The sequence below is a fragment of the Zerene cesonia genome, unplaced genomic scaffold (genome assembly GCF_012273895.1).
Source record: "Zerene cesonia ecotype Mississippi unplaced genomic scaffold, Zerene_cesonia_1.1 Zces_u002, whole genome shotgun sequence".
Taxonomy (NCBI): domain Eukaryota; kingdom Metazoa; phylum Arthropoda; class Insecta; order Lepidoptera; family Pieridae; genus Zerene; species Zerene cesonia.
The window spans coordinates 1,254,014-1,280,754 of NW_024045132.1; the positions used below are offsets into that span (position 1 = coordinate 1,254,014).

At 32.1% G+C, this 26,741-nt stretch overlaps 2 protein-coding genes across 8 annotated transcripts; both read left to right on the plus strand.

Annotated features, from left to right (window-relative positions):
- LOC119838416 (guanine nucleotide-binding protein G(q) subunit alpha) lies at positions 1 to 23,303 on the plus strand. Of its 7 annotated transcripts, XM_038364363.1 has the most exons (10): positions 446 to 602; positions 679 to 882; positions 5,429 to 5,613; positions 9,349 to 9,503; positions 11,077 to 11,205; positions 11,428 to 11,556; positions 16,160 to 16,289; positions 17,077 to 17,230; positions 18,406 to 18,513; positions 20,733 to 23,303. In XM_038364363.1, exons 2-10 carry the CDS (start codon positions 765 to 767, stop codon positions 20,813 to 20,815), a joined length of 1,191 nt encoding a protein of 396 aa, XP_038220291.1. In that variant the 5' UTR covers positions 446 to 602; positions 679 to 764; the 3' UTR covers positions 20,816 to 23,303. The 7 variants fall into 7 exon arrangements, with proteins under 7 accessions (XP_038220287.1, XP_038220291.1, XP_038220289.1 ...); XM_038364359.1 differs by lacking the exons at positions 446 to 602; positions 11,077 to 11,205; positions 18,406 to 18,513; positions 20,733 to 23,303 and adding exons at positions 1 to 212; positions 17,982 to 18,089; positions 19,387 to 19,519; XM_038364361.1 differs by lacking the exon at positions 11,428 to 11,556.
- A 514-nt stretch (positions 23,304 to 23,817) lies between these two features.
- On the plus strand, positions 23,818 to 25,563 carry LOC119838277. Its single transcript, XM_038364145.1, has one exon. The coding sequence runs from the start codon at positions 23,818 to 23,820 to the stop codon at positions 25,561 to 25,563; it is 1,746 nt and encodes a 581-aa protein (XP_038220073.1).
- Positions 25,564 to 26,741: the final 1,178 nt, after the last annotated feature.

Here is a 26,741-nt window from a genome sequence, read left to right on the forward strand (position 1 = left end):
TCATCAACTTTTATATGACTTTACAAAAATATGCAACACAATTTATTATTTGCTAAAACTGGCACGACGCACGCGCACTAGTTACATTATCCAAAATCTCCCAGCGCCATATTGAGCGAGGCGGACGTTTTATGATTTCAGTGAACAAAATTGTGGTTAGTGCAATAAGTTGAAGTGAAAGTCTTGATCGTGCCCTATGGATATATATTCGGGTACGTAAGGTGTAAGAAAAAGCATCTAATTCGTATTGTAACACGTCCATTGATCTGTAGGAAATGATATCGTAACCTAGACATAGGCCGTTCTAGTTATCAGTAGATTACCATCAATCCGCTGTTTGCTTACAGTTTTAATTATATTATTACACACGTGCGTGGAATAGCCATAGGTTTCTTGAATCTAGTTACATTAATAAGATTAAACGAATGCTTCACAAGGCTCCACGGTCGTATATAAACGGATTTCGAAGTGTTTATGTCGGCAGTTGACAGAAGCGTATATGTATATGACCGATCATAAGTCACCACACCCAGTGACCGGATTGTCGGTTTTAGTATTTATTGGTTTCTAGTTCGGATGGTTGTTCACGCGCTATCGAGTTGGTGTGTGATTTTGTGAGCGATAGTGTTTAACGAAACGATTCGTGATGCATAGAGTGAAATGATATATCGTTTTTAGGAGTGGTGTGCCTCGGTTGATAGGCCTGCCGAAAGGACAGGGCTCCCCGCGCGAGGACAGTTTGCGGCGCTCCGCCCTGAGGAAACATGGAGTGCTGCATGTCAGAAGAAGCCAAAGAACAGAAAAGAATCAATCAAGAAATAGAGCGGCAACTCCGAAAGGACAAACGCGATGCCAGACGAGAACTCAAATTGCTTCTACTGGGTAAGTAATAGGTTACAAAAAGCTGTCAGTATACATAATTATGTGGAAAAAGTATTTTTGTTCACTTGCTTCAATACATTTCTATTTTTATAATGACAAAGATATTTTAATATTTTCATTAACATTATTGAATAAAAGTAATATTCGCTAGAGATCAAATATGTGGTTGGTATTAGTAGTAAACTACATGTTTAAAAGTGTCCAAGGGCTATTAAGTTTTTTTTTATATCCTACTCTTTGAAAAGCTTTAAATGATAGGTTAATCTTTATCTTGGAATTGCTGATGTGATTAGATACCAATTTGATTAATGTCGTTCATCTTATGATGTTATCACTAAAAACATTTTATAAATAATACTTTACCATAACATTGCATATAATTTTTAAAGTCATTCGATGTTAAACAAGGAAAACCGTTTGATTGCTTTACAGTGATTAGTTCATAGTATTTGTAAGAAACATTAATATGTTGAAAACATTAGAACAATCGTCTATTTCAAATACATTGAGTGAAATAGAATGAAATTTATATATTTTGTATTTAGATTCAAATTATGTGCAAAATAGTTAATCATATATTTTGTAGCTGTGTTGTTACAATTTTAAGGATTATCATTCCTCCTATCCTGTCCTAGATTGACTAAACCACTAATTTATATTAATCAAACGAGGAACTCGGTTAAAATTGATACATGCAAAGGTTTGGAAATTTTGTAATTAGATTATTTCTATTGAATATCTTCTCAAATATTTCAATAGAACATTCATTTTATATTATTTTAAACAATATTATTTAGAACAAATTATAGACCTGCATTTAGCGACTATACTATATACTATCAGCAACAAGTTTAAATTATTAAATAAAAAAAGTAGTTTAACCTATTCAAGTCAAATATCCATATGTTGAATACCTCCATTACTTTAAAAAAATGTTTTGTCTCCTTGGTTTCAAGCCTCAATAATGGAGGTATTATTTGAATTCTCAACACACTATAAGTTGAAATTGGTATTTAATTTTCCTCTATAAGTAGAGAAATCAAATTTGACTTGATTTATTTTATAATTAACAAATTATAGATTTCTTTCCATGTAAGGAAATTGATTTTATATTTCTTGACATGTCTAATTTTAGTACTCACTTATCTAGACAGGAAAATAATTTTAAATGTCCTAAAACCATGCCATGCCTTGCCATGATTTATTGACCTTCTTCACTTTATGTACATCAATAATTATTTAATATGCATTATACACAAATAAGAGATAATTATAATAATATATAATAAGATTATTATTATATAATAATAATAATAAAAATTCGATAAAGAAAAAAAAAATAAAAATTGTATATACAATTTATAACAGAAATGACATAAACAAAAACTTTTTTTGTAAGTTGGTTAACATGATATTTTTTTGTTATTGAATGAAAAATTAAGAAATTAACATGTACTGAGGTAATATATTATATGATTTCCTGTTAATGAGTCACAATTTATTGGGAAGTGTATTATGAAGTGTTATGTGCATAATCGAAACTCATATTCGCACATATAATTATCATATCGGTACATGATTTATATTAAACAAGAAGCTTGGTAAATTTTCTTGATATTTTTTATCAGTCTCGCAACTTAATATTTTTGATAAAATTTGAATTGTTTGTATGATTGTGTTCACATAAAATTTAAAACAATTCAGTATTCTCTCATTGTTTAGTATTGCTTTGTCTGAACATGTTTTTTTTATTGCCATTGTTAATGCATTTAGCTTGCTTCGTATTTAGTTATAATGTGATTAGGGAAATATATATATAAGCAGTACGACAGGATAAAATTATTCAATGCATAGATCAACAAATAAAAACTAAATATGTGTGATAATGAAAATAATTTTACATTTTGATTTTCAAATAGCTTTAAAAATAAATGGAATCAGGATTTGTTAATATGTTATATATACTTATATAATATAATTATAAATTAGAGTTATTTACTTACTTTGATTTTTGAAGTTTGAACATTATCTTAACCAGATAACATTTTTCTTACTGACTGTTTCAAGATCAATTTCCAAGAATTTTTATTAAACCAAAGGTTATAATTATTCATTAATGTTTCATAAAAGTTATCATGTGCATAGGCGTTATAATAAATTTAACAATGATCTGATTTAAAAATACAATTGAGAAAATAAAAAATAAGATATCTATAAGATACCTAAGGTGTACTTATTGGTTTTTATTATTATAATACAAAAATGAGATTAATTAATTGTTGTTTATATATGTCATATATGTGTATGTGTAGGTAACATGTTAATTTTCAAGCAATTGTTTCAAATTTTACTTCATTAATTTCTAGACAAAGCACCAAGTAGACAATGATAACAGTAGATAACGATCTAAAAAACATAGATATATTATATGTATAATTATATTATGAGGAAATGATGAGATGAAAATATTTAATTATTTTTCTGTATATAATAATTATTATTACTATTAGAAAAATAATCCTTACTACTAATATTATGCTAAAGTTTGTTTGTTTGTCTTTCTTTTACGTCGCAATCGTGATTTTGTGATATGATTGTTGGGTCTGGAGATAATTAAGAAGCTAGGGGGACATAGGGTATTTTTTACACGCTTTTTATTAGCTTCACCTGTATGTTTGTTTGTTTGTTTGTATGTTTGTTTGTTTGTAACTGACTTCTTTGGTCGCGATTTTGACTCACTTTAAACGGCCAGATTTCGTTCAAACTTTGTAGATTCATTGAGGACCAATGACAATACACTAATTTGATAAAATTATTCCAGTTTTCAATTTGCAAAATATGATTTTTGTTAAAGCGTGTTTTATAGTTTTTTTAAACTATTATATTTTTAAATTTAAAACATTTGTGTTTATTTATCATTACTTAAATTGTATGACTTGTTATAGTATGCACATCAGTTAGTTAGTTAAATTCGTAATCGCATCACTTCAAATTTTATAAATTCCGATAGATGGCGCTATATTACAAAATGTGACATGTATCAGGTAAACAGCAAGCGAGCAAAGACACGGGCAACAGCTAGTACTATTAAATAGCTTTATTATATTTTTTTAACATGGGACTGTACTGATTCAAATTTTCAAATCCGTCCGACATGGATATCCCTCTTTAAATTTGCCTGATTCGACAAAATGTTCACATTATGAAAGATAAATTTATAATATGATTTCGTACCTCATATTTTTTTTTTTTTTAGCTAAAAACCTGCCTTCGTATTGTCAGAAGTAGACTAAATTTAAATTGGAAGGCACAAAAAAATCAGAATCACTAAAATCGGTACACCCAGTCGAATATCCTGAGGAAACATAGCCAAAAAAAAATAATAATTAAAGTACTGTTAATTGTTAATCCTCCTTGTTGGAAGTCAGTTGAAAATTGATAACGGTGAGATTCGAACCTGCGTCTTTCTCTGGACCAATTCGGCCACACATAATTCCACCCCATTGAATCTTTTCCTATTCGTTTGTTTAAAAAATACTGAAAAATTCTTTTCAACTTCAGAGTAGTTTTATCATAGTCTGATCAGTAGTACTACAAAAGCTATAGGTAGTTTTTTCTGGGGTAGTATAAAATACAAATATGAAAATTCCTTCATTAGATTAGGTATCCTAAATTTTATTTAAGCAAAAATGCTTTTTGACTCCCTATTTGGTTGAAGTCTTGCTGCATCTATGTTATGTTAACACAAAAAAATGAATAATGGTTACTTCATCAATTAATGTTAAATAAACTTAGTATATATTTAAGTGTTTTTTTTAAATAATTTGTAAGTAAACTGCAGATTTTCTAACATTTTCGATTTTAAGGTTCCGTAGACCGCAGTTAACAAGGAACCCTTATAGTTTCGACATAACTATCTATTTGTTTATTATCCATTCGGTTTTACTAAAAACCTATTGGTATTTACTAGAATTATAATATAAATAAAAAAAGAACTGAATTTTTCATGCAAAGTGGGTCAGATAGAATAGATTGGTTGTCATGGTAGACTAGAACACTACGGGTTTTTGTTGTAAAAATTACAGATCCCTACACTACGCGTGACCCCGCACGCACTTGACCACTTTAATTTCATTTTACTTTTTTTCAACATATGTATTATTCAATAATAAACTGAAAACAAAATAAAATGGATTATAAATGCTTTTTATACAGTTTCTATTGAACAATCTCTTAATCGTCTATGCATTTTTTTTATAATAAAAAAAAATTGAGCACTGTATTCGCATAACATCTATGATATATGTTGTAGACACGTTAAAGAGTCATTAAATTATATTTTTCCTCAAATCAAAAGCAAGATGCTCATGTTAGTATTACATCTTATCCTCTTTCTCCTTTATTTAAGGCACTATATTAAAGGTAGCATAAGAATAGTATTTTACTATAGAGTTGAGACACTATTCCCATACAAGAGAGACCGCCAGATCCTGGCTACAACACATGGAATTCCCAATTTAATACTCGGCCACTTGCATTGCATCAGGTACGGGCGAGTCGGGCAAGTCAACGTTCATCAAGCAGATGAGAATCATTCACGGGTCGGGCTACAGCGACGAAGACAAGCGCGGCTTCATCAAACTCGTCTATCAGAACATCTTCATGGCCATGCAGAGTATGATACGTGCCATGGACCTACTCAAAATTCAATACGGAAATCCGTCCAATGCAGTGAGTATATTATAGTATATAAATATAGTATACTATCATACTAGTGTATAATATATTATGTGGTGTACCGCAACACGACTTCCTTATTTCGTTATAGCGTTCTGTGTAATTAGGATATTAATATTGAAACCAACAGATGCTTGCATCGTCTTCTAAGATACATTTTGTCCCAGCTTGACTGACGTATCTTGTAACACATTGAATCCTTTTTCTCCGCAGCAGTATAGTAGATAGACTAGAAATTGTATTTTTTGTTGAAAATCAAAGTAAATGATGCGAACTACCGCAAAAGTGATCGGTTCAACTAACAGGAAATGGAATTTCGAGCTAAATTTATATGAGATATACTATCTTCACACTTATATTTAACAATTCAGGGAATTAATAGAATATATCACCCGGATATAACGTTCTATATATTTGGCGTTTATAAATCAGAACGAAACAAGATGCTCAAAAGGCTTATTAAAAAATCATTGTGTGATATATCGTACTTACTCGCTACATTGATCTTTAACTATGGAACATATAAATGTAGCAGTCTGAGTTTCTGTTTTTACCTATAATTGTTTGATAATATGGCCACCCATGATTCCAACTCAGCAATCGGTTGTCTTCAACTCTAGTCTTTTAACTTAAAGGGGCACCGCGTTCCTACGCCATCTATTGAGTTACCATGTACCTCATCCAATATGAAATTATATCAATGATATATGCAATGATATATTTCACCCGCGTAAGTCCGTATCCCGTATCCCGTAGAAATATCGGGATAAAAACCATTCCAGTTGTCCGGCTGTCTACGTACCAAATTTCATTGCAATCGGTTCAGTAGTTTTTGCGTGAAAGAGTAACAAACACACACACACATCCTTACAAACTTTCGCATTTATAATATTAGTAGGATATTGAATCGATAAGACGTGGTTTTGGTAGTATTGTTAGTTAAGTTTTAAAGCAATATTTCTTTTAATTCTTTAATATTTGAAAAATATGAAGATGAGAAATAAATTCTATCATAACTAACACGACGCATATATTTATATTACTCACACCAGCATAATCTGACATGGTACTATATTTTATATTTCATAAAATATCTTAAGAATTAAGAATAATATTCTTACACTAGCTGCGCCCCGCGGTTTCACCCGCGTAAGTCCGTATCCCGTAGGAATATCGGGATAAAAAATAGATGTTGGCCGATTCTCAGACCTACCCAATATGCTTACCAAATTTCAGAGGAATCGGTCAAGCCGTTTCGGAGGAGTATGGCAACGAAAACTGTGACACGAGAATTTTATATATATAGATAGATATCAAATAGAAAAATGAATTTTAAGGTGTTTAATAAAAAACAAAAAAAACATCTCTTTATATAAAAATTAATATTTTTTAAATCCATAGAACATTAGAACGGTAGAACAACTTCATTTCTGCCTGTAAAACTATTACTTGGTTAAAATTGACTTATTATTAGGTGTAACATTTACTTCTTAACAGAGCGTAATATTAATTACCTATCGATATAGCATTTAATTCTGAGGTCCCATGGTCTTTGCAAGTGTACAAAAGTCGTTGTTCTATGGTCCCATTATATGGCGATTTTATTCAAATTTAATTTAATTAAAATTAATAGTTTTATAAGCAGAAAGCAAGTTGATATTGTACTAAGTGATTTAAGAAAATACATTTTTATTTGTAACAAAAATACCTCACAAAATTATTATAATTTTTTCCTCAACATCATAGCTTATTTTAATAAACTATCAACTATCATTCATCTATTTACTATGTCAGAAAATTCTTTAAAAACTGAAATATTCGATAAAATAGAAAATATAGTCCTAGATTCTGTTGAATATCATGTTAGTGACATCACTTATCGGCAACTCAAAAACGGATTTTAATGTATTTCAGTTCATTGGATTTTGTTTGAGGTTGATTTGTTTAATAACTGTTTAAAACATTAAATCTGTAATAAAATCAATTCCCGGCCAGAGCCATGAGAACAGTTACTAAGTTTATATAATAATTAGTCCTGAGATCTAGTTGGTGATCGGCGAAGAATGGTCGCTTCATCCCAATACTTCTATTCTTATAAGTATATTACAAATCACAAAAAGCCACTAGTAAATAACTCAAAACTATTGTAAATGTTCTATTTTCTCCATTAAGATTCTAGAATAGTTATGTTATATGCAGTATGCAATAGTTTATGCAGTCGAGTCCACTCCCGATATTCCGTTTTCGTTGCATGATCCACATCTAACTTTTTTTTATCGTTATTTCATAAAAAATTAAATATATATATCATACATGGTATTTAATTATGCACGTGTAGGGTTAGTGTGAGAGAATTTAATGGGAATCTTAAATAATTATAACTTTTAGATAATATTAATTTAATTAAATAATTCTTGTTATAATTTGATAAGAGATGATTCATAGACACGATGTTTAGAGTGGGTTTAACCAACGAACATTAAGTAAAGTTATTTATTTGTTCATTTATTAATAGTCACACATGTTTTACTATTTTTTATCTTAGTAAATCTATTTTTTGTCTTAGTTAATTAGAGAATTGGCTAGTCGGCCCAAACCGCGTCAGTAATGAAAATAATTTATCAAGAAAAATCGAAAATATGTTATTTGTACATTTTAAATAAATTTCAAATGTGGTTGAATATGTGTAAGGCAACATTATATCTGGTTGTAACTATCATTCGTCTAAAATTTGCATCTAAGATCCATTTATATCGCAAAAGTCTATGAGGAAGACTTAGACAAATCTATAATCTTATTATCTATTTAGAAAGTGTTCCATACGAATAATTCTCAATGGTATTCTCTCTCATACGAATAATTCTAAATGGTAGATTTTTTTTTTATTTCTATTGGCCTCTTCTATGTTATCTGAGGCATGCGACGCCAAGAGAATGAAAATGGGGTTTCTTCGTATTATATGTTTTATCTTCATGAGCTCCACAGTCCACACCAATGCTTTGTGCGGATCTTACAAACAAAAGAGGCAGCTTTAAGTACAATTCAATTAAATGTTGGAATAACGTCCATACTGTTGTGTGAAATTTCACATCTAAATTCAATGAAACCGGCGAAGTACGAGCTCTGGTCGCGTACGATTAAATTCTTAAATATATGCTATAGTACTAGCTAGCTGTTCGCCCCTGCTTCCCCCGTGGTATATATAGCCGAAGTGAAGTTGCATCTACGCCATGGTGAAAGAATTTTTGATATCGATCCAGTGACTTTTACGTGAAAACTTTACAAACATACAAGAATGTAAGAGTTTCCTCTTTATAGTATTTGTTGAAGATAGCAGTAGTAGATCTTTGTAATATTTACTACAGGAGTAGTCTCATTTATGCAAGACATATATAAATTATCCTCAAATGACATGACAGCTGTCATACACTTCAGTCTAGTCAGCCTTTTAGTCAATCGTCACTGTACAATGTCAAAGAAATAATTTAGGTGTGTGTGTGTGTGTGTGTGTGTAAGAAAAAAAATCTAATTCTCTTCTAAAATGTTTCTCTTTTTATTTTATATGTTAGTCTGGAAGAGATCGCTACCTAGCGATAAGACCGCCATTTGTGCATATTCTCTCTTTTGTTTGTGTTTTATCTATGTTTTTCTGTAAATTTTTGTGTGCTATAAAGTATTATCTATCTATCTAAGATAATCAATTATAAAATATTGAAATAATTTTTTCAGGAAAAGGCGGAGTTGATATCGGCTATCGACTTTGAAAGCGTGACAACATTCGAGAGTCCATACGTAGAGGCTATCAAAGGATTGTGGGCCGATTCCGGCATACAGGAATGTTACGATCGCAGGCGAGAGTACCAACTCACTGATTCAGCCAAATAGTAAGTTTCATTCGAATTCGTATCCGCATTATGATGAATTAAAATAAATCTATCAATTTAATTTGCAATTTTAACATAGTTTCCTAAGAAAATCTCCAAGGTTTTTTTAAGGATTTAACAGAGAAAAATACATCAACCATTTAGGCTTTACAGAACTTAATGTAATAATAAGAAATAGTAATTTTTGCTATGTTATGTAAATATATAAACGTGGAAGTATAATTATATTATATTGTAGAACCGAAATAGCTACCAGTTGTTGTGTGTCTTATTGTTAGTGGATAGATCTTATGAAACAAAAAGTTTTTGTAAAAACCAAAATTTTAAAAAATTAAGAATCTTTAACGGCTATTTAATCTTCACGCCTTTAATAAGACAGGACGTCACTCTATTTACAGTCCGAGAGAGGAACCTTTAGAATTTATTCCAACTAATTTTTTTTTAAATAGTCAATTGGATTTATTGTTATTCTAATGAAAATACAAATTATCCAGCATAATGGACTTTATGCACCTCTTCATTGTATTCACAAAGAAAATTATAATCGTTTTTTTTTTTTTGGTGCCTATGTCTTAATACTACGATAATAATCTGAAGTTCTCAATTGTTAACAAACTACTATTACGTAATTATTCATCGACCATTGTATATGACCTAGAGTCTAGACTGTTAAATACAACGTTTCTATTTATAAAAAAATTAAAGTACTTGTGAGGAAGCCCACGTTAAAATTTCTTCAAAATTCTATTTAATTTCTCCTAAACGTTGTTACTGTAACATCTCTAATATTCATTTTAGTGTTTAAATTCATAATAATACATTGAATAATTGTTAATAATAATGTGAGTTTTAATGAGCCAATAGGCGACAAAAACAACGGATCGTGACATTACTTCAAGCACGCATTTATAATAACATTAAAACAAATAGCGATTGTCTCGCGGGCGTTTGCTATTGCAACGGTTTTCAGTTTACAATAGTTTTTAATCGTCGTTATATTTGAAAATATAAACAATAATCATTCAGTGTATACGTTAAATGTTTGTTTAAAATTATGTGAATTGCGATTGAGTGAATTTATTTTTTGTTTGGTCGCTGTGGTATTGATAATAGTATATTAGTAATTACGCTTTTATTTGAGGCGATCACAATTAATTCTAAACATTGTGCATTGTTTTGAATAACCGCATATTAATATTAATCGTTTTCAAAATTATCAATATTATAAGTCAACTCTCAGGTCAGTTAAGTCAAGAATTGCAGGCATTAATTAATAAGGCTTCTAAGTTCTTTCAAACTATAATTATTGTATTATTATTAATATTTCCTTATTACGAAGCCTAACTTTATGAAGTATTAGTAGTAGCAGTAATGAGGTGATGATTTATTTATTTTATTTACTCTCACCAGTCTGTAAAATATCAGATTGCGTGTGGAATGGAACCTTGTTTTTTTTTTTAATTCATCAATCAAATTTTTAGTAAATAAGATTGAAGGAAAATTTACTGTCGATTAAAAAAAATGAGTATCACAAGAAAATGGGACGCGTTTTGAAGACGGAATTTTTCCATAGTTACTTGCAGGAAATCGATCGCGTCGCGGCACCAAATTACTTACCGACCGAACAAGACATCCTCCGCGTCAGAGTGCCCACAACGGGCATCATTGAATACCCGTTTGACTTGGAAGAGATACGATTTAGGTAAAACTTGTGGCGCATACAGCCGATGCATGCTTCGCCGATACAAATGGTGCATGATATGTGTTTTCTCCTCTGGGTCTTTGTGTGGGAGGCCGTGGTTGATACTCGAAATGTTCCGCCCCCCCAATTTTCGACGTGTTAACGGTCGGTTTTGAGTATGAATCACGGTACATCGAGAACCGCGCGGTGCATGTGCTTTAGTTGTGTTGCATGAATTTACAGCTACTTAAGTGATCTGGAGAGAATCGAAAGTGCCGATTATCTACCAACCGAGCAAGACATTTTGCGCGCCCGACAACCGACCACAGGCATTCTAGAATATCCTTTCGATCTAGATGGCATTATATTTAGGTACGTTCCAACTTTCGCCGCTAGATCGAGCCACAGTAGTTTTTGATACTAAATCACCCCTACCGTTCTTCAGCTAATGTGCACTCGATTCCAAAAGGTTTGTGGTACGTAGTCGCTAGTTGTATGTAGGTCAGGGCTTGCAATACGGTAGGAAATTTTAAAAGGTACTATGTTTCAGAATCGATAGCGATTTCAACTATAGTAGTTATTGTTGTGAAACCTTAGAGTAGTGTAATCTGCTTATTCTGAACAAGGTCGGATAGAAGCATGATATTGCGCGGTGTGACGCGCGGTAAATATTTAATTCAATTATAGTCTTATTTTAAGTAGTGTTATACATATTATTTATAAGTGCGCTCATATGTTTGTGCCGTAATGACTTCGAGAAACCTTAACTTGAATATCGAGTGAAGTGTAATTATATTGTTTGTACGTTATACGGATAAATTGTAGATACAAAAATTATCATTGAGGGAAGATTCGTTTTTTCAAATTACATTTAGCTTTATTGCTTTGGATGAAAGTTATTTCTTATGATAGAAGGAATATAAACGCTTCAGCTCTTAGTTATGCTTTGTGATAACCTCGCGCTTGTTTATTTACAACGGTCAGACATATTTGTTTCAAGAACTCGCCGCACGAGGCAGTAGCTTGCGCGTGCGACTATTATTCGTTGAATTTTTTCTATGTGGGTGTGGTCCCCGGTGAGAGCTGGCCCACTTCGTGTCGAAGTGTTCTCGATTCGTACATATCTGTAACTGCTACATAATTACGAAAAAAATACTACGTACTGTGCAAAATGTATTAAGTCACGGCTCTATAATGAGAAGTAGGAACAAATAATTTTGATATATAGGTAATTTAATTTTATGATGAACCCTCATTTTACAGTTCTGAGGACTAAGATATATAGAAGATTTGATTCATAAGTACTATTTATGAAGGATGTATTTTGTAGAATTAGTAGAATTCGCGCAAACTCGAATATAGACTGTATGGAATGGATATATATAAACGTTTTTCGTTAGAACACGTTTTCTCTAGTGATTAAATGCTAGTTATAACTAAAATGATATGTATACAGAGAAAACTTGAATGCAGTATATTGTCTCAACAACTGACTTTTACACTTCTACATATTATGTGCGTATCGTAACCGTAAAAATAGGTTAGCGAGAACGTATTTTTACGTTTAAAATCGAAGTTCTCTCGAGTTGAGCGGGCGAAGGGATCCGCAAGCAGCGGCCGGCGGGTGCCGAAAGCCGCTTGAGGGCAGTTCCCACTAAAACAGAAACTATATAGACCAAAATAAAACATCACTTAGATTATTTTAGTTATTAAATTGTTTTCCCTTTAGAACTAGTTGCAATAAAGAGATTTCGTCATAAATAGTTCTAACTAGGTTCGTTCTAACGTGCTCAATGCCCCAGAGTCATTTAATGCTTTTTGTGTATGAAGTTTAATACAGACAAAACACAACACTACAAAAGAGCTTATATACAAGTATTTGTATAACACTTTCAAGTTAAGTGTTTTTCTATGAAAAATAGTCTAATAAACACGAACTAATATAATTTATTTCCAAACAAAATTCGCTCATAATGTCTATTTAAAATACTGCAAAAAAAAGCTCTAATCGGAAACAAATATGTCTGACAAAGAATATAATATTACGGAATTCTTTTCACTTACCAATCACAGTTGTGTTAGTCGTTGGCTGCGCAGAGACCACGTTGTGCCTGAAGATGGTGTTCGTCGTTGTTTGGTTAATTGCCTCGCTAAAAAGGAACTTATACACATTAGGTAGTTATTTCCCACCTACTTTCGTATGATTTACGGCCGGTTTCAATATTCGTTCTCAATTCAATATCTATAGATGAATATTGATAGTTCATTGTACATCGCTTCCTTATGTAAATGTTTAATGAGAAAGCGATCAAGTTACCATGCATTCGAAAGCGTCATCCTTAATTCACAGATTACGGATCAGAGTTCGATATTGAAACCCAACGTAAATAAGGTGATCCAATCTATTTTTATATAAATAGCTTTAAATGCTTCGCTGTTAATAAAGATACCAATAATAAGACTTAACATACATCTTTGAGCTCACTCAAAGATTTAAAGTTTCTTCGATTCATATATTTGGGCTAATTATTCTGTTTAACTTAATTATTTTTATACCTTTATTAATTTAATTATAAAGTAATGTAAATGTTTACAATGATATTGTGAAGCTGAAAATGTTGTTATCCATAATATTTGCATTTGAGAATCACAAAAGTAAGAAGAATTTTATAAATCAATTTTTTTTTTCCTGAACGTCAAAAGTGTTATAATTGGAAACCGATTAGACAATAAAATTAGTAGTGGTATAAAACTGTATGGAAGATTTAGCGACGGTTTAATATATAATATTATCTTTGTAGAATTATCATAGCAAGATCGATAAAGTTATACTTTCGCATCTTACTTATTTAAGAGAACCTACAGTTAAATGTATGCTGATGTGTTAATAATTAAAAACAGCTTTTTATATGACGCTATCGCAAACAAATATAGCAATTGAATTAAAAGCAATAGAGAACATATTTGGATCACCTAACTAATACAATAATATTTAACAGTAAACTTTAGTCCATAACATTTACTTACTAAGCAAACAAAATGCTGCAACCAATTTGCTTCCAGTAACATCTAATTTTACTCTTAGGTGCTTAGTAGATAAAGACACGTGGAAAATCGACTATTTAGATAATTTACGTAATATTTATAGCTCTTTAATATTAAATTAATGGAACAATATTAATAAGGCATCGTTTACACTAAAGGAGGACTTATTTCTAAATAGCAATCTACCTGCTTGGAAGTAAATGTATGTAGTATTATATCATAATATGTATAATATAATAAGTATTATAATACATATTCTAGATATTAATTTATGCAAATAACCAAATAAACACACTGTCCGACTTCCATAGTTCTAGATTCAGATAATATTGAAATTTATTGAAAAAAAGTCTTGTGCATTCTGATCCCAGTCACCAGTTAGTGAATAAAATATGTGTTAGGTTATAAAAAATATTGAAATGTATGCATAGTGTGCTGCACTGTAAGAATTATACAACAACAAAAGCTACTTTGTTATAAATTTGTAATGTTACAATATAAAAAAATCAAAATGAGAAACTCGGATTTCAAAATCGATAAGTCGGGGTTCGAGACCGGACGAGCGTGCAGGATAATAAATTGATTTTTCAATTAATCTGCGCATGTAGCTAACGTCACCACTGTTAAAAACGGTGAAGGAAAACATCGTGAGCAAATCGGCATGTCCACGAATCAAAAAGTTCGACAACATGTAACATCTGCCAAACCGCACTTAGCCAGCGTGGTGGGTTATGGCCTGAATACTCTTAGGAAGCCTGTGTCCCAGCAGTAGGAATATACATGGGCTGATGATGAATGTACATTGGTACAAACATATGAACCTACTTATAAATAAACAATAGAATTGGTAAATTTTTGTTGTCAACCTGTTTTTGGATGTATAATTGTAGTACTTTTGCGTGTTTTTCTATGCTTTAATAATAAGTTAATATTTTTATTGCACGCTTAATAATTGAATAGCTTCTGTCCTTAGCACTTGTGTCATTTGTGTGTGTGATATATAACAGTAGCTGTAATAATCAATGTGTCGTGGGGTTTATGTCTCTTATGTTATATATTGTACAATATTTGTAGTGTGTTTTTAAAATATTTGATATGTTACCTCCCTAATATGAGAGTTACTTCGGGAATCTTAAATGTTTGGAAACTAAGTATCGAGATTGGGGTTAGTTTAAAAACTACTGCACCTTATTAGATAACTATTAGGTGTGGGTTATGCTTACTACTAGATTAGAGTTTTGCAATTGAGTAGAAGCGATTCATCTGGTTACTCTCATGCACGGAGGTGACTCAGTAAAATATGGTATTAAACCGATAAAATTATTTTCAAGATGAACAGCATCAGGGAGTCTTACAGAAACCGTAATACGCCCCCTGGGGGTCATCATGGCGTCTTTAAGCAGTACCAATTCTACTGTGGGAAAATGATGGCACTCGATGACCTATGTATATATATACTCTATAATTTTTTCTCACTGGAATTAGTACAATTCGAAGACGTCATGATAACTTCCCTCTCGTTATGCATGTTCCTTCGCTATGGTTAATTATTCTATTGTATTAACTAGCTTGTCATTCGTGTGTGTGTGTGTGTGTGTTAATGAACAATATGAAAAAATTTAGTTTATTTCTTCTAATCTTTTGTAAGCAAATTCAAGCTCATGTAAGTTTGCCACCAATATTATAATTAAATTGATTAGTGCTGCATTAAAATTTTACCTATCCATATCTAAATCTTTCACATTTTGAGAAATGAGTGATAAATGGCACTTAATTATATTTATAAAATTAAAGTTACAACAATGACGCTATTATTGCGATATTATTCCAGAACTGATATTGGTTGCAACAAACTTTATTTATTTACAATATCACAAATGTGGTTTATTCATTGAAATGTATATTATAATATTTTATTAATATCCAACAGGATGGTGGACGTTGGGGGCCAAAGATCTGAGAGAAGGAAGTGGATCCATTGTTTTGAAAATGTCACGTCTATCATATTCTTAGTAGCTCTTAGTGAATATGATCAAATTTTATTCGAATCTGAAAATGAGGTACGTATTTCCCTACTTTTATTATAAATCTCTTATTACTTTAGTATGCTTATGTATTATGGTACATTAAACAGCAAAAGGTGATATGACACAATTACAAACCAGTATATTGTAGTTGTGGTCCAGTATATGTATATCATTAGTGTATTATACACAATTTTTTTGGTTCTTTAATTTTTCATATTAAAAATTAAAATTCTATATGTCGTTAATAAATGGCAATCACATTTAGCCCGTTGTTATAGCGTAGATGCCGTCTCGTATAGATTTGACTCAGTTGGTGATGATTCTTATGTGCCCATTTTTTTTCTTCTTAAAATACACGATTTGAACCTATGTAGGGCGATTTAATAAAAGTTCAAATATTTGTACAGCTTATAACTTCTGCTAAATGCTAAAGCACTACAATGTAATAGGAATTTTATATCTTGTTCATCATTTATTTATTATAAACTAACTGCGCCCCGTACTGTTTCACCCGCGTAAGTCTGTATCCCGTAGGAATATCGGGACAAAAAGTTGCCTGTATGTTATTCCAGTTGCGTACCAAATTTCATTGCAATCGATTCAGTAGTTTTTGCATCAAGAAAGAGCAACAAACATACACATATCCTTACAAACTTGCGCATTTATAATATTAGTTATAAATTATTCATTTATTTAATTCTAAATAAAGGTTTAAAAGTGTTAAACTGAATAACAAATCCATCGTCTTTACTCCTCAAACTAAATAACAAACCCCATTATCATGACTTCCCTGTAATAAAACTTGGACCGAACATTCCAGAACCGAATGGAAGAATCCAAGGCGTTATTCAAGACGATCATCACGTACCCGTGGTTCCAGCACTCCTCGGTAATTTTGTTCCTCAACAAGAAGGATTTGCTCGAAGAAAAGATCATGTACTCGCATCTCGTCGACTATTTCCCTGAATACGATGGTAAGATATTGGTCCCTATTCAAACGTATAGGAGTTTATACATTTGTAGCTGTGATCGTTTCAGTTTGAACTGGATGTTCAAGAGCCTTATTTAGGAAGACGTTTACTATATAACACTCCACATTTGGAGGTAAATTATTCTCCTTGTATTCTGATAAACTTAGGTGCAAAAATGAACTTAAAACTGACCTTTAATTTGTCATAAATATCACTGAAGTAATTTGATGTTAAAGCAAAATAGAACTTGAATGCATCACTATAGAGTATAATCTCAAAAAGTTCCAAACGTAAACCATTTTACGGCTCCAACAAGCTGGAAAATGTACATCAAAATAAATTCAACCTTATTCGGATTCGGATTCTGGGTTTTGAAAAATTCTGACCAGCCTGAGCCGACACTTATATAAAGAAAATGTTATAATACGTGGCAAATAAAACGCCACATAAATGAAAAAAGAAAACAGTGCACAGCAACTATAGTCGACTATATTGAAAATCCTCTCGTCTTTAACATCTACTAATTTATAATGAGATAAATATTTATTATCCATCAAAACTACTGCAAATTATCTGTGGTAAAAAATATAAATTTCTTATACTCTTCTATGAAAGTTTGGTGTTTACGTCACACGGTGTGCCTTCAATTTCACAGTGACATATGTGACTTTCACGTTGAAATGGACAACACTTCAAATATCAATTTAAATACATTTGTATGCAAGGTTCAATTTACATGATTATATTACTATAGGACCTAAATGCGATCCAATCCCAGCACGGGAATATATCCTTAAGAAGTATCTAAGAGAGAACCCGGATCCGGACAGGACGTGTTACTCGCATTTCACCACAGCGACAGGTTGATAGACTTTGTAGTGAAATCGCTAGATCGGCTAGGATATGCTAAAGGTTTTACGTAGCTAGAATAAACTTTGATGGAAAATACACTGTTACTTTTTCTTGAGATAATCTATGACAAGACTGTCTTTGATACTATATGAATACATAATAGTGTTATACTCTTTTTTATTAAATTAAAACATAAATATTATCTATTCGAATGCTTTATCGACATCTGTGTTTTCCACCAATCATGTGCCGTATGTATTATACATTATAGTGTACAAAAAGTGTGTTATATGTATCTAGTAGTCTAAGAGCTAGTTAATATCTAGGTCCACAGCGCGACGCGAGCGCTGCCCGTGAATTTATACTACGAATGTTCGTCGATTTAAATCCCGACGCGGAGAAAATTATTTACTCGCATTTCACTTGTGCGACGGGTGAGTATGAACTGCTGTTATTCATATTAGAAATTAATTATTAAATATCATAAAATTGGTCCTTCGAGACTGTTTTATTTGTTATGATGTTTCGACGTCAACAATTCTAAAAAGTATTTGATCAGAATTTAGTATGTGATTTGATTGAGCCGAATAAATCGAATCAATAAAAACAGTAAAAAAAAATACAATCAATGCATGCTGTTAGCATTGCATAGCAGTTTCATGTTATTATATTATTAGACGGATGTGCTTGTCACTAATGTGTCAAAAGTCACTAATCAATAAACTGACCACTTCTATCTAATCCGTAATGACGTAAATTCAAAAACGATATCAAAATCCTATCCTGAAATGTTTAAAAATATTTTCTTAATTAATGTTTGTGTTATAAAAACTTATCGTCAAGTTATTTTTTATACATTTTGAGGATTTATAGAACACCTGGATAAGCCGGTAAGGAATTTATTTCAAAGATAACGTATCAAATGCTTGTTGGGTTCTGCGCTAGTTATAATTGTAGATGTAGTCAATCTATTTCATTTATGAAGTCCAATCGTTTGAATTTTATTGTATGTTTCTTATTATTTCTAGATGACGACTGCGTTTATTTGGAATTGTTCAATTGTTTTTGGTCCTTTGTTGTCTGTCGTAGATGCAATGATTTATTTAATATGTTTTTTTTTCATTAACATATAATATATTTATATTAACATTTCTGTATGCCCCCTGAATATTTGAGCTTTGAATTGTAGTATTGCTTAATTTATTTATTCAATCTCTTTTCGATCGCATTTAAGCATTGAGTTCTTAAGTATAATTTTCTTCTATTTATTTTTTATTTTTTGCATGCTGCCTTGGATATTTATAAAGACACTGAAAACATTAAATTAGTGTTTTGTGCCGTTAAGGACACGATCATGCAATCTGCTTTAAAAGAATTCAATTTAGCGTGATTTCGTTGCCTCTAGTGATAAGTTGTTAAATAATAAATATTTATTGCTTATGCGTGTTATTTTCATTTTTCTTAACGTTATCTTTCACGTGTAGAAAAGGTAAGCAATTGTTTTTATTGTTTATTTTCACGTTTCATTTAACTTTCATTTTTAGTTTTAACATTGGGAATAGTTTTTTTTTTTAATATTAAATGGTAGTTCAATTTACTTGCAGTCCATTATTTACAATTGTCTGACCCGGCGAATTCGCTGACAAACTGCAGAACTTGCAGAACAATAATTACTAAATTAAATTATTTATTACATTAATAAATATAACATCAAGTATATAAAGAAAATGCACCTTGTGATAACACGTCAGTTTTTAAAGTAATCCTAAGCCCCTAGGAGGGGAAACAGACGAAATATGATATAATATACCAGTTTATACATTATAGCATTAATTTGCAACGCTGTGCCTTAGGTATATATTTTTATACTTTTAGGCCACGTCAAACAAAAGTAATCTAAATTGTCGTGTTAGATTTGTCGGTTGCCTACCGGTGCAGGTTGGCCATTTTAAACAGAAGGCGACTTTGAATCCCTTCGCAGTAGAACTTTACATTTTACGCACATTTGTTGCAAACGTATTGTTAAATCCAACATTTATGATAATGGCTAATGAAGTTAGTTGTTAATCATTTACAATTTATAATCGATAACCAAATAATCTTCTTCAATATTAACAATATCTTTAATCAAGAAGTTACTATTACAGTAATACTTAAACGACCCACTTGACTAAGAGGGCAAAGGCCCAAAAATCAATATGGATGGATGGACTGCATGTAAATTTATCAATTTGTCTTCGTTGTTAATATTTTTGTGTGCTTTTAACGTCGACAGTATGTAATAGTATATTTGTTTCTAACTATATCGTCTAATAAAATTTTTTTAATCATTGATATATAATAGCGCAAAACCTGACTCATTTTACGTTATTTGAGTTATTGTGAATATAATCGCGATTTATTGTCATCTTATTTAATCATACTACTTCAAGTAGTATTTTATAGGGCTTTCAACTTGAACTGTATATTTTCTTTATCTGTTATCACCAACTAAATCATAATTTGGAATTACCACAAATTGCTTTATTAAATATCATCAAAAATCTTGCTATAGTGTGAGATCTTATAAATTTAGTTGAGTGGTAACAGAGCAAGAAAGAAGTCATCTAGTTTCATGAATATGGGCCAATGATTAATGTGAGCACACTTGCAGACACCGAAAACATCCGTTTCGTGTTCGCCGCGGTGAAGGACACGATCCTACAGTCTAACCTCAAGGAGTACAACCTCGTCTAAGCGACAGCCACGTGGCCCCTGACACAAATCTGTGATTGTGTATAACACGTAATGTAAACATCATTTCACGACAATGTATAAATTCACGAACTAAGATCGAATAGACGAACGTAATTCATCTTAAACAGATTTATGAGAATGTAAGGTTAGATTGTAAGTCATTTAACCTAAATTAATAGGCACCAAGTCGGACGGTGTCATCGGACAACATTCGTTCTCGATCCGTACGGGTCGGTTTAGGACCTTTTTTGACATGTTTTTTTATAATGAGGTAATTCACAATTTATGTATGTGTCTGTATCGGTGAATATTAAATTGTGCATTTTTTAATGGTCGCGGCGAGTCGTGGCCTCGTCGCGAGCTGCTTTTAGTCATTGTTTTAGATTTTTGTAAAGTTTGTTGCCATAATATCTTTCTACATTAGTATACATTTATGTCCAGACGAATGGATTTGAGAAACTAGTCCAATGGAGTCACGGCGTGTGTATCGTGAGGCGGTCGGTGGACTGGCCTGTATTGTACGTATTTATTTAAGCTGTGGAGCCGTGTCGGTAGGGTTAAGTTTGTCGCAACTTCGCATACCACTGTACCATTCGTTTTGTTACGTTCGTTCGCAACATTGCAAATTCTTTGTCAAACAAACATCTATCTGTGGCGTTACTTTTGTAAATTACGTTTTGTTGGTTGACATAATATGTCATGTCTTTATTTTTAAAACTGTTTATATTTAATGATGGTGTTTTTCTACAAGAATTGACTTCTCACAATTTTATGTTAACCGTAGGCTTTATGTACGCGATGTTCTGGTGTTTTGAGTTTCTTCCTAACGATGTCTGTGTATGAGATGATTCCATTCGGTGAGTGGAGTGAGCGTGCCGGCTATGGGACGTTACTACCGTACGTTAGTTGTGTAAGGACATTTTTAAATGCATTTGATATAAACTTTTTTTACTAGAAATCCAAGTAATACATCATGGTGAAATGTGAAATGTTTTAAACTGAAACTGAAGATTTTTGCACGAAAGCTTAACACAGAATGTAATATATTGTACATTTGGGTCTAAATGTGCTGAGTGAATTGAGCTGACAGTTCAATGCCAAGTTTTGCTATTGGCATTTGGCACACCTTTGGCCATCTTGCGGGAAACACAAACGTGAAAAATATACATTTTATTATTGTTTTTCTGTCATATTTTTGAGATTTTTTTTAAGTATTACATTATGCTTAATTTAGTGTGTTGCTTCGTGTTTATGATTAGTTATTTTATGTATAGAAAGAAACAGAGTTTCTATATTATGAACATGTAACTTATTTGTGTTAACTTATTTGTTGTTGTGCCTATCTCTGTAATATTCTTGACTCGTTTTATTGATTAGGGAATAACCGATAGCTGACACTGTCAATAGCAAAACTGTTTGCTTCTAAGAGTACCTACAGCTGTCTTTATGCTCAAAAATCATGTGAATTTGGAACTTAGCGCACAATATTGGATTCTTTCTACTCGTGTTACCCACTTAATGCAATCCCTGTGTTAACCCTCGACACAGTTATACACTTTTGTTTGTGCAATTTTAGAACAATATTTATTAATTTCGGTTCGGCGGAGGGTCGTTTCCTATTCAATCGCTTGCGTGCCAATGGTTTCTTATTGACGTAAGCAAATGCATGCTTAGATATTTTTGTTATTATATTCTTTACATATATTTTATTTAGAAGTTACGCTGTATTGATAATTAATGTAATTTTTGTGTCGCATTTGTGTAACTTGAGTACATAATATCGCTCCGGGCGTCGATTTCACGAGACTGTACGTGTAAACCAAAGATATAGCGACATTTTATATGAAGTTCAGTTTCGATTGTAAATTAACAGTCTCCAAAATGGACGTCGGTTCCTTTATATCACATTGAGAACAATTCGGTTGGGCTTTACTTGAAAAGTGTGAAGCATAAATTATACGACAGTAACGCTAGCTATAATGGACTGATTATTTAATTATAAACGTATTTTTAAACTCCAACACAGAGGACCAATACAATATCTTAAAAAAAAAGAAAAAAAATATATCACACTCTTATTTTGGTCGTATAGTATATGTCAAGGGATAAACAATGCACAAAATATATTTTAAGCCTCGATTAGTTACGTTTCGCGCACAAACGACAGATGGATATTTATATTTTTATTTATTTATACAAGTTAATTTATGAATGTTATGGATTTTGATATTTTACTATAGCGGAATGTTGGCACGCACGCGACGGCCGAGCCGAGCCGCCGATTCCTTTCTATCGACTGAACTTACCGGTGTGTTTCTTATTTGCAAGTGGGCGAAGACTACACATGTTGCTAAACTATACTATAGTCTAACGTTGCTTTACCTTTTGCGTGAGATTGTAAGAATTTTAGCTTAAGTTTCGACTGAAGATGGATGCCTGTATGTAATATTGTAAATTATAATTTCTCATAAAATATAATTTTTTTCAGCTATGTTGTTTGTTTTATTTATAACCACCTTATTCGGTTTGTCTCGGATGAACAATGTGTTAAAGATTTATAGTACTGTGTGTATAAAGAAATTTCAGAGTTGGTCGCCGACATCAACATGGATGAAATCAATCTTTAAACTACCCTGACCTGAATTCATACGTGTGAGTCATGAATAATTTTATTACTGCAAATACTGCTTCATCAATATCTAAATTATTTATTAAAACCTAAAAAACGACCCCCTGATCAACTTCATAAAGTGGACTCCACTATACGTAACGACCAATATTTTAAAGTGTAATATTTGACTATAAATCACTGTTTCAATTATCAGAAAAATGTTAAGTAAAAAACGCGAAAGTGAAAAACGTTAATTATATTTTATGACCACAACTGCAACGATATTATCAGTCGTTCCATTTGCACTATTACACTGATTTCATAATCTGATAACAGACTATATGGAAAATAAGCGTTGGTCATGAACATCATTCAATTGTTGATTTTAAACATGGCACTGTCGACCGCTATAACATCAGAAAATTGTTCTTCGTCTGTGGCGCTAGCTGAAACTGCGGCACACATAGCGATCCACAATTTCAGATGGCAATACCCATCACTCATTCTGTTTAATACAACTCTTATGTGTGGAGTTAATGCTTTTATTGGATCATATAACAAAACGGTAATCATCGGCCAAAGTACTTTTAATCCTTGGTTCATCGAAAATACGAAGCAATTTGTGCTGTTCTTGGATAATATCGATGCCCTTATTATTATGCTGGAATGGTTGAAAATCCAGCGATTTAATAATACCGGAAAGTATTTGGTCATATGTAACTCGGCCGAACAGAACAATTGCGATGAATATCGAGCTGTAAGTTTATTTTGGCAATACCAAATAGCCAATATTATTTTAATGAAATATAAGTTCCAGGAACCAAACGGTTTTACATATTTTCTAGACGTAAGTTGTCTTAACAGTCCCCCTTCAAAATTGGACAGATGGGATGCATGTTTTCAAAACAAAAATGAGGAGAGTTGTTCAGATATATTTCCACTTAAATTCAAAAATTTACATGAATGTCCATTGATAGTTTCCTCATTTGAACAAGAACCGTATATGACTATTAACGATGGAATACCAAGCGGAGCCGACGGCGATTTGCTTCGTGTTATCATCCAGGCTCTAAATGCAAAGCTTACTATTATGACACCACGGATAGGTACTGGTTGGGGAAAATTAGAAGAAAATGGGACATGGAGTGGCTCTCTTGCGGATATTTACTATGACTGGGCAAACTTTTCTATGACTTCTGCCAGTTTAACTCTTCGAAGGTTTATGCATTTTCAAATATCTACTAGCTACAAAAGTGTTACCCTCGCCTGGGTGACTCATCCGTCTGGATTGGAACCCGCGTCGTTTCGATTATTGAGACCTTATAATGTTCGAGCAAGACGAGGTCTTCTCATCCTCTTAGCCCTTGTTTGTATAATAGCTATTTTCTTTAAAATCCTGAAAGTAAAATTGAATATGCCTGATATTCCTGACAATATACTTTTCCATTCTTGGGAAATATGCATGGGATTACCGGCCACGAGATTGCCCACCAAGTGGGTTTTATCAGGTTGTACCATGCTCTGGATGTTGTATTGTTATTTAATAAGGACATTATACCAAGTCTATCTTATAAACTGTTTGCAAACTGACTTTCGCCTCGAAGATTTAGTGACAATAGAAGATGCGATTGAAGCCGGATATCCCTTCGGAGGAGGTCTCGCTCTTAAAGATCTTTTCATTGAATATCCTCTAATATACGATAATTGGCAAAATGTTGAAAGTAGCAATATACATCCCACCCTGGGACAGTTATCAAATGGATTGAAATTTGTTTTAGCCATGGATTATGAAACAGCCAGAATGTTTTTGAGGGTACCAAACAGAAAGTTACATATTTTACCACATAAAATACTGAATAGCCCAACTGTTATATTTTTTAAGAAATATTCCTGGTTGGCACAGTCGATCGACACTATACTTACGCGTCTAATTGAATCCGGATTGTGTGATAAAATTTACAAGGATAACACTTTCATAAAAATAATTGACGACAGTGATGCTGCAAAAGTTATTAATATCGATGCATTTAAGGGCTGCTACTTCATTCTATTGTGTGGATGGACTATTGCTTCCATAGCATTTGTTATAGAAAAGTATATTTATTCAAGAAAAAAACGTTATCATAAATTCTGTTAATACAAATCTATAACATTTAGCAATAATAATTGTTTATGGGTTATCACACTTCTTATGCAAGTGAAAATCACAACAAATTAAAATATCTCAAAGTGTATCTTTACCTAGTAGGCAAATTAAACTTGTAAGTAATGTTTACAATAATTATTTATCTATATCCGTGATATCTATATAATAAAATATTGAAGAGCGTTGGAGTTTAATTTTTAATTACCCACGCCATATTCGGTAGATGCTAGATTAAAAAAAAATTGTTTTTTATGTAACAAAACACATCAGACGCCTCAATATTTCGTTAAACTTTTATATTATAACTTTCAACCACATAAAAACCATCTTACAAAGTACGAATTACGAACCTCCGTCATTTTGGAGACCTCGCTTATACAAAGTGAAGTGACTGCCGTATCTTCTCATAGATTCATTATAAGTTCAATTAAATGTGACGTGCAATATCATGGTTTTATTGTATATTAAATATTGTTTTTTTTTTGTACCTATAAAAACAAGGCAGTATCTCAAAAAGAGTGATGTGAAATATTATTTCAAAAATAAATTGGAAATAATAGCATAAAAAGTTCTCTGGTACCTACCAAAGTTCTGGCCTTAGTAATTACCGTTGGTAAATAAAATGGAGCTGGTGGGTCGCCTAAATGTAAGCGCTACCGCCGCCCATGAACATTTGGAGAGACGTAAGGTCGTTTGCAGACCTTAAGCCTCTACACATGGATTGCGACTTTAAATTGGAAAATAATTAAGAAAGAATTGACGAGGGCAATTAAGGAATAGACTGAGAAGGGTAAGGGTGGGATAAACCCATCGAACGAAAAAGTAGCATGCTACTATTTCAGTGGGCGTGTGGTGATTCCCCAGTGCGAGCTAGCTTAATTGCTTTAATTTTTTTTCAATAAAATGGTGTGATCAAAAGAATAGATAGACAGGCCATGTTTCACGTACGTGGGATTTTCAGAATTAAATATACCCTGTATTTTCTTCAAAAGCAGTGGTGGCTCAGTGGTGAGAACCTCTGACTTCAAAATCGATAAGTCGGGGTTCGAGACCGGGCGAGCGTGCAGGAAATAAATTGATTTTTCCATTTTTCTGCGCATGTAGATAACATCACCACTGCTTAAACGGTGAAGGAAAACATCGTGAGGAAACCGGCATGTCCAAGAATT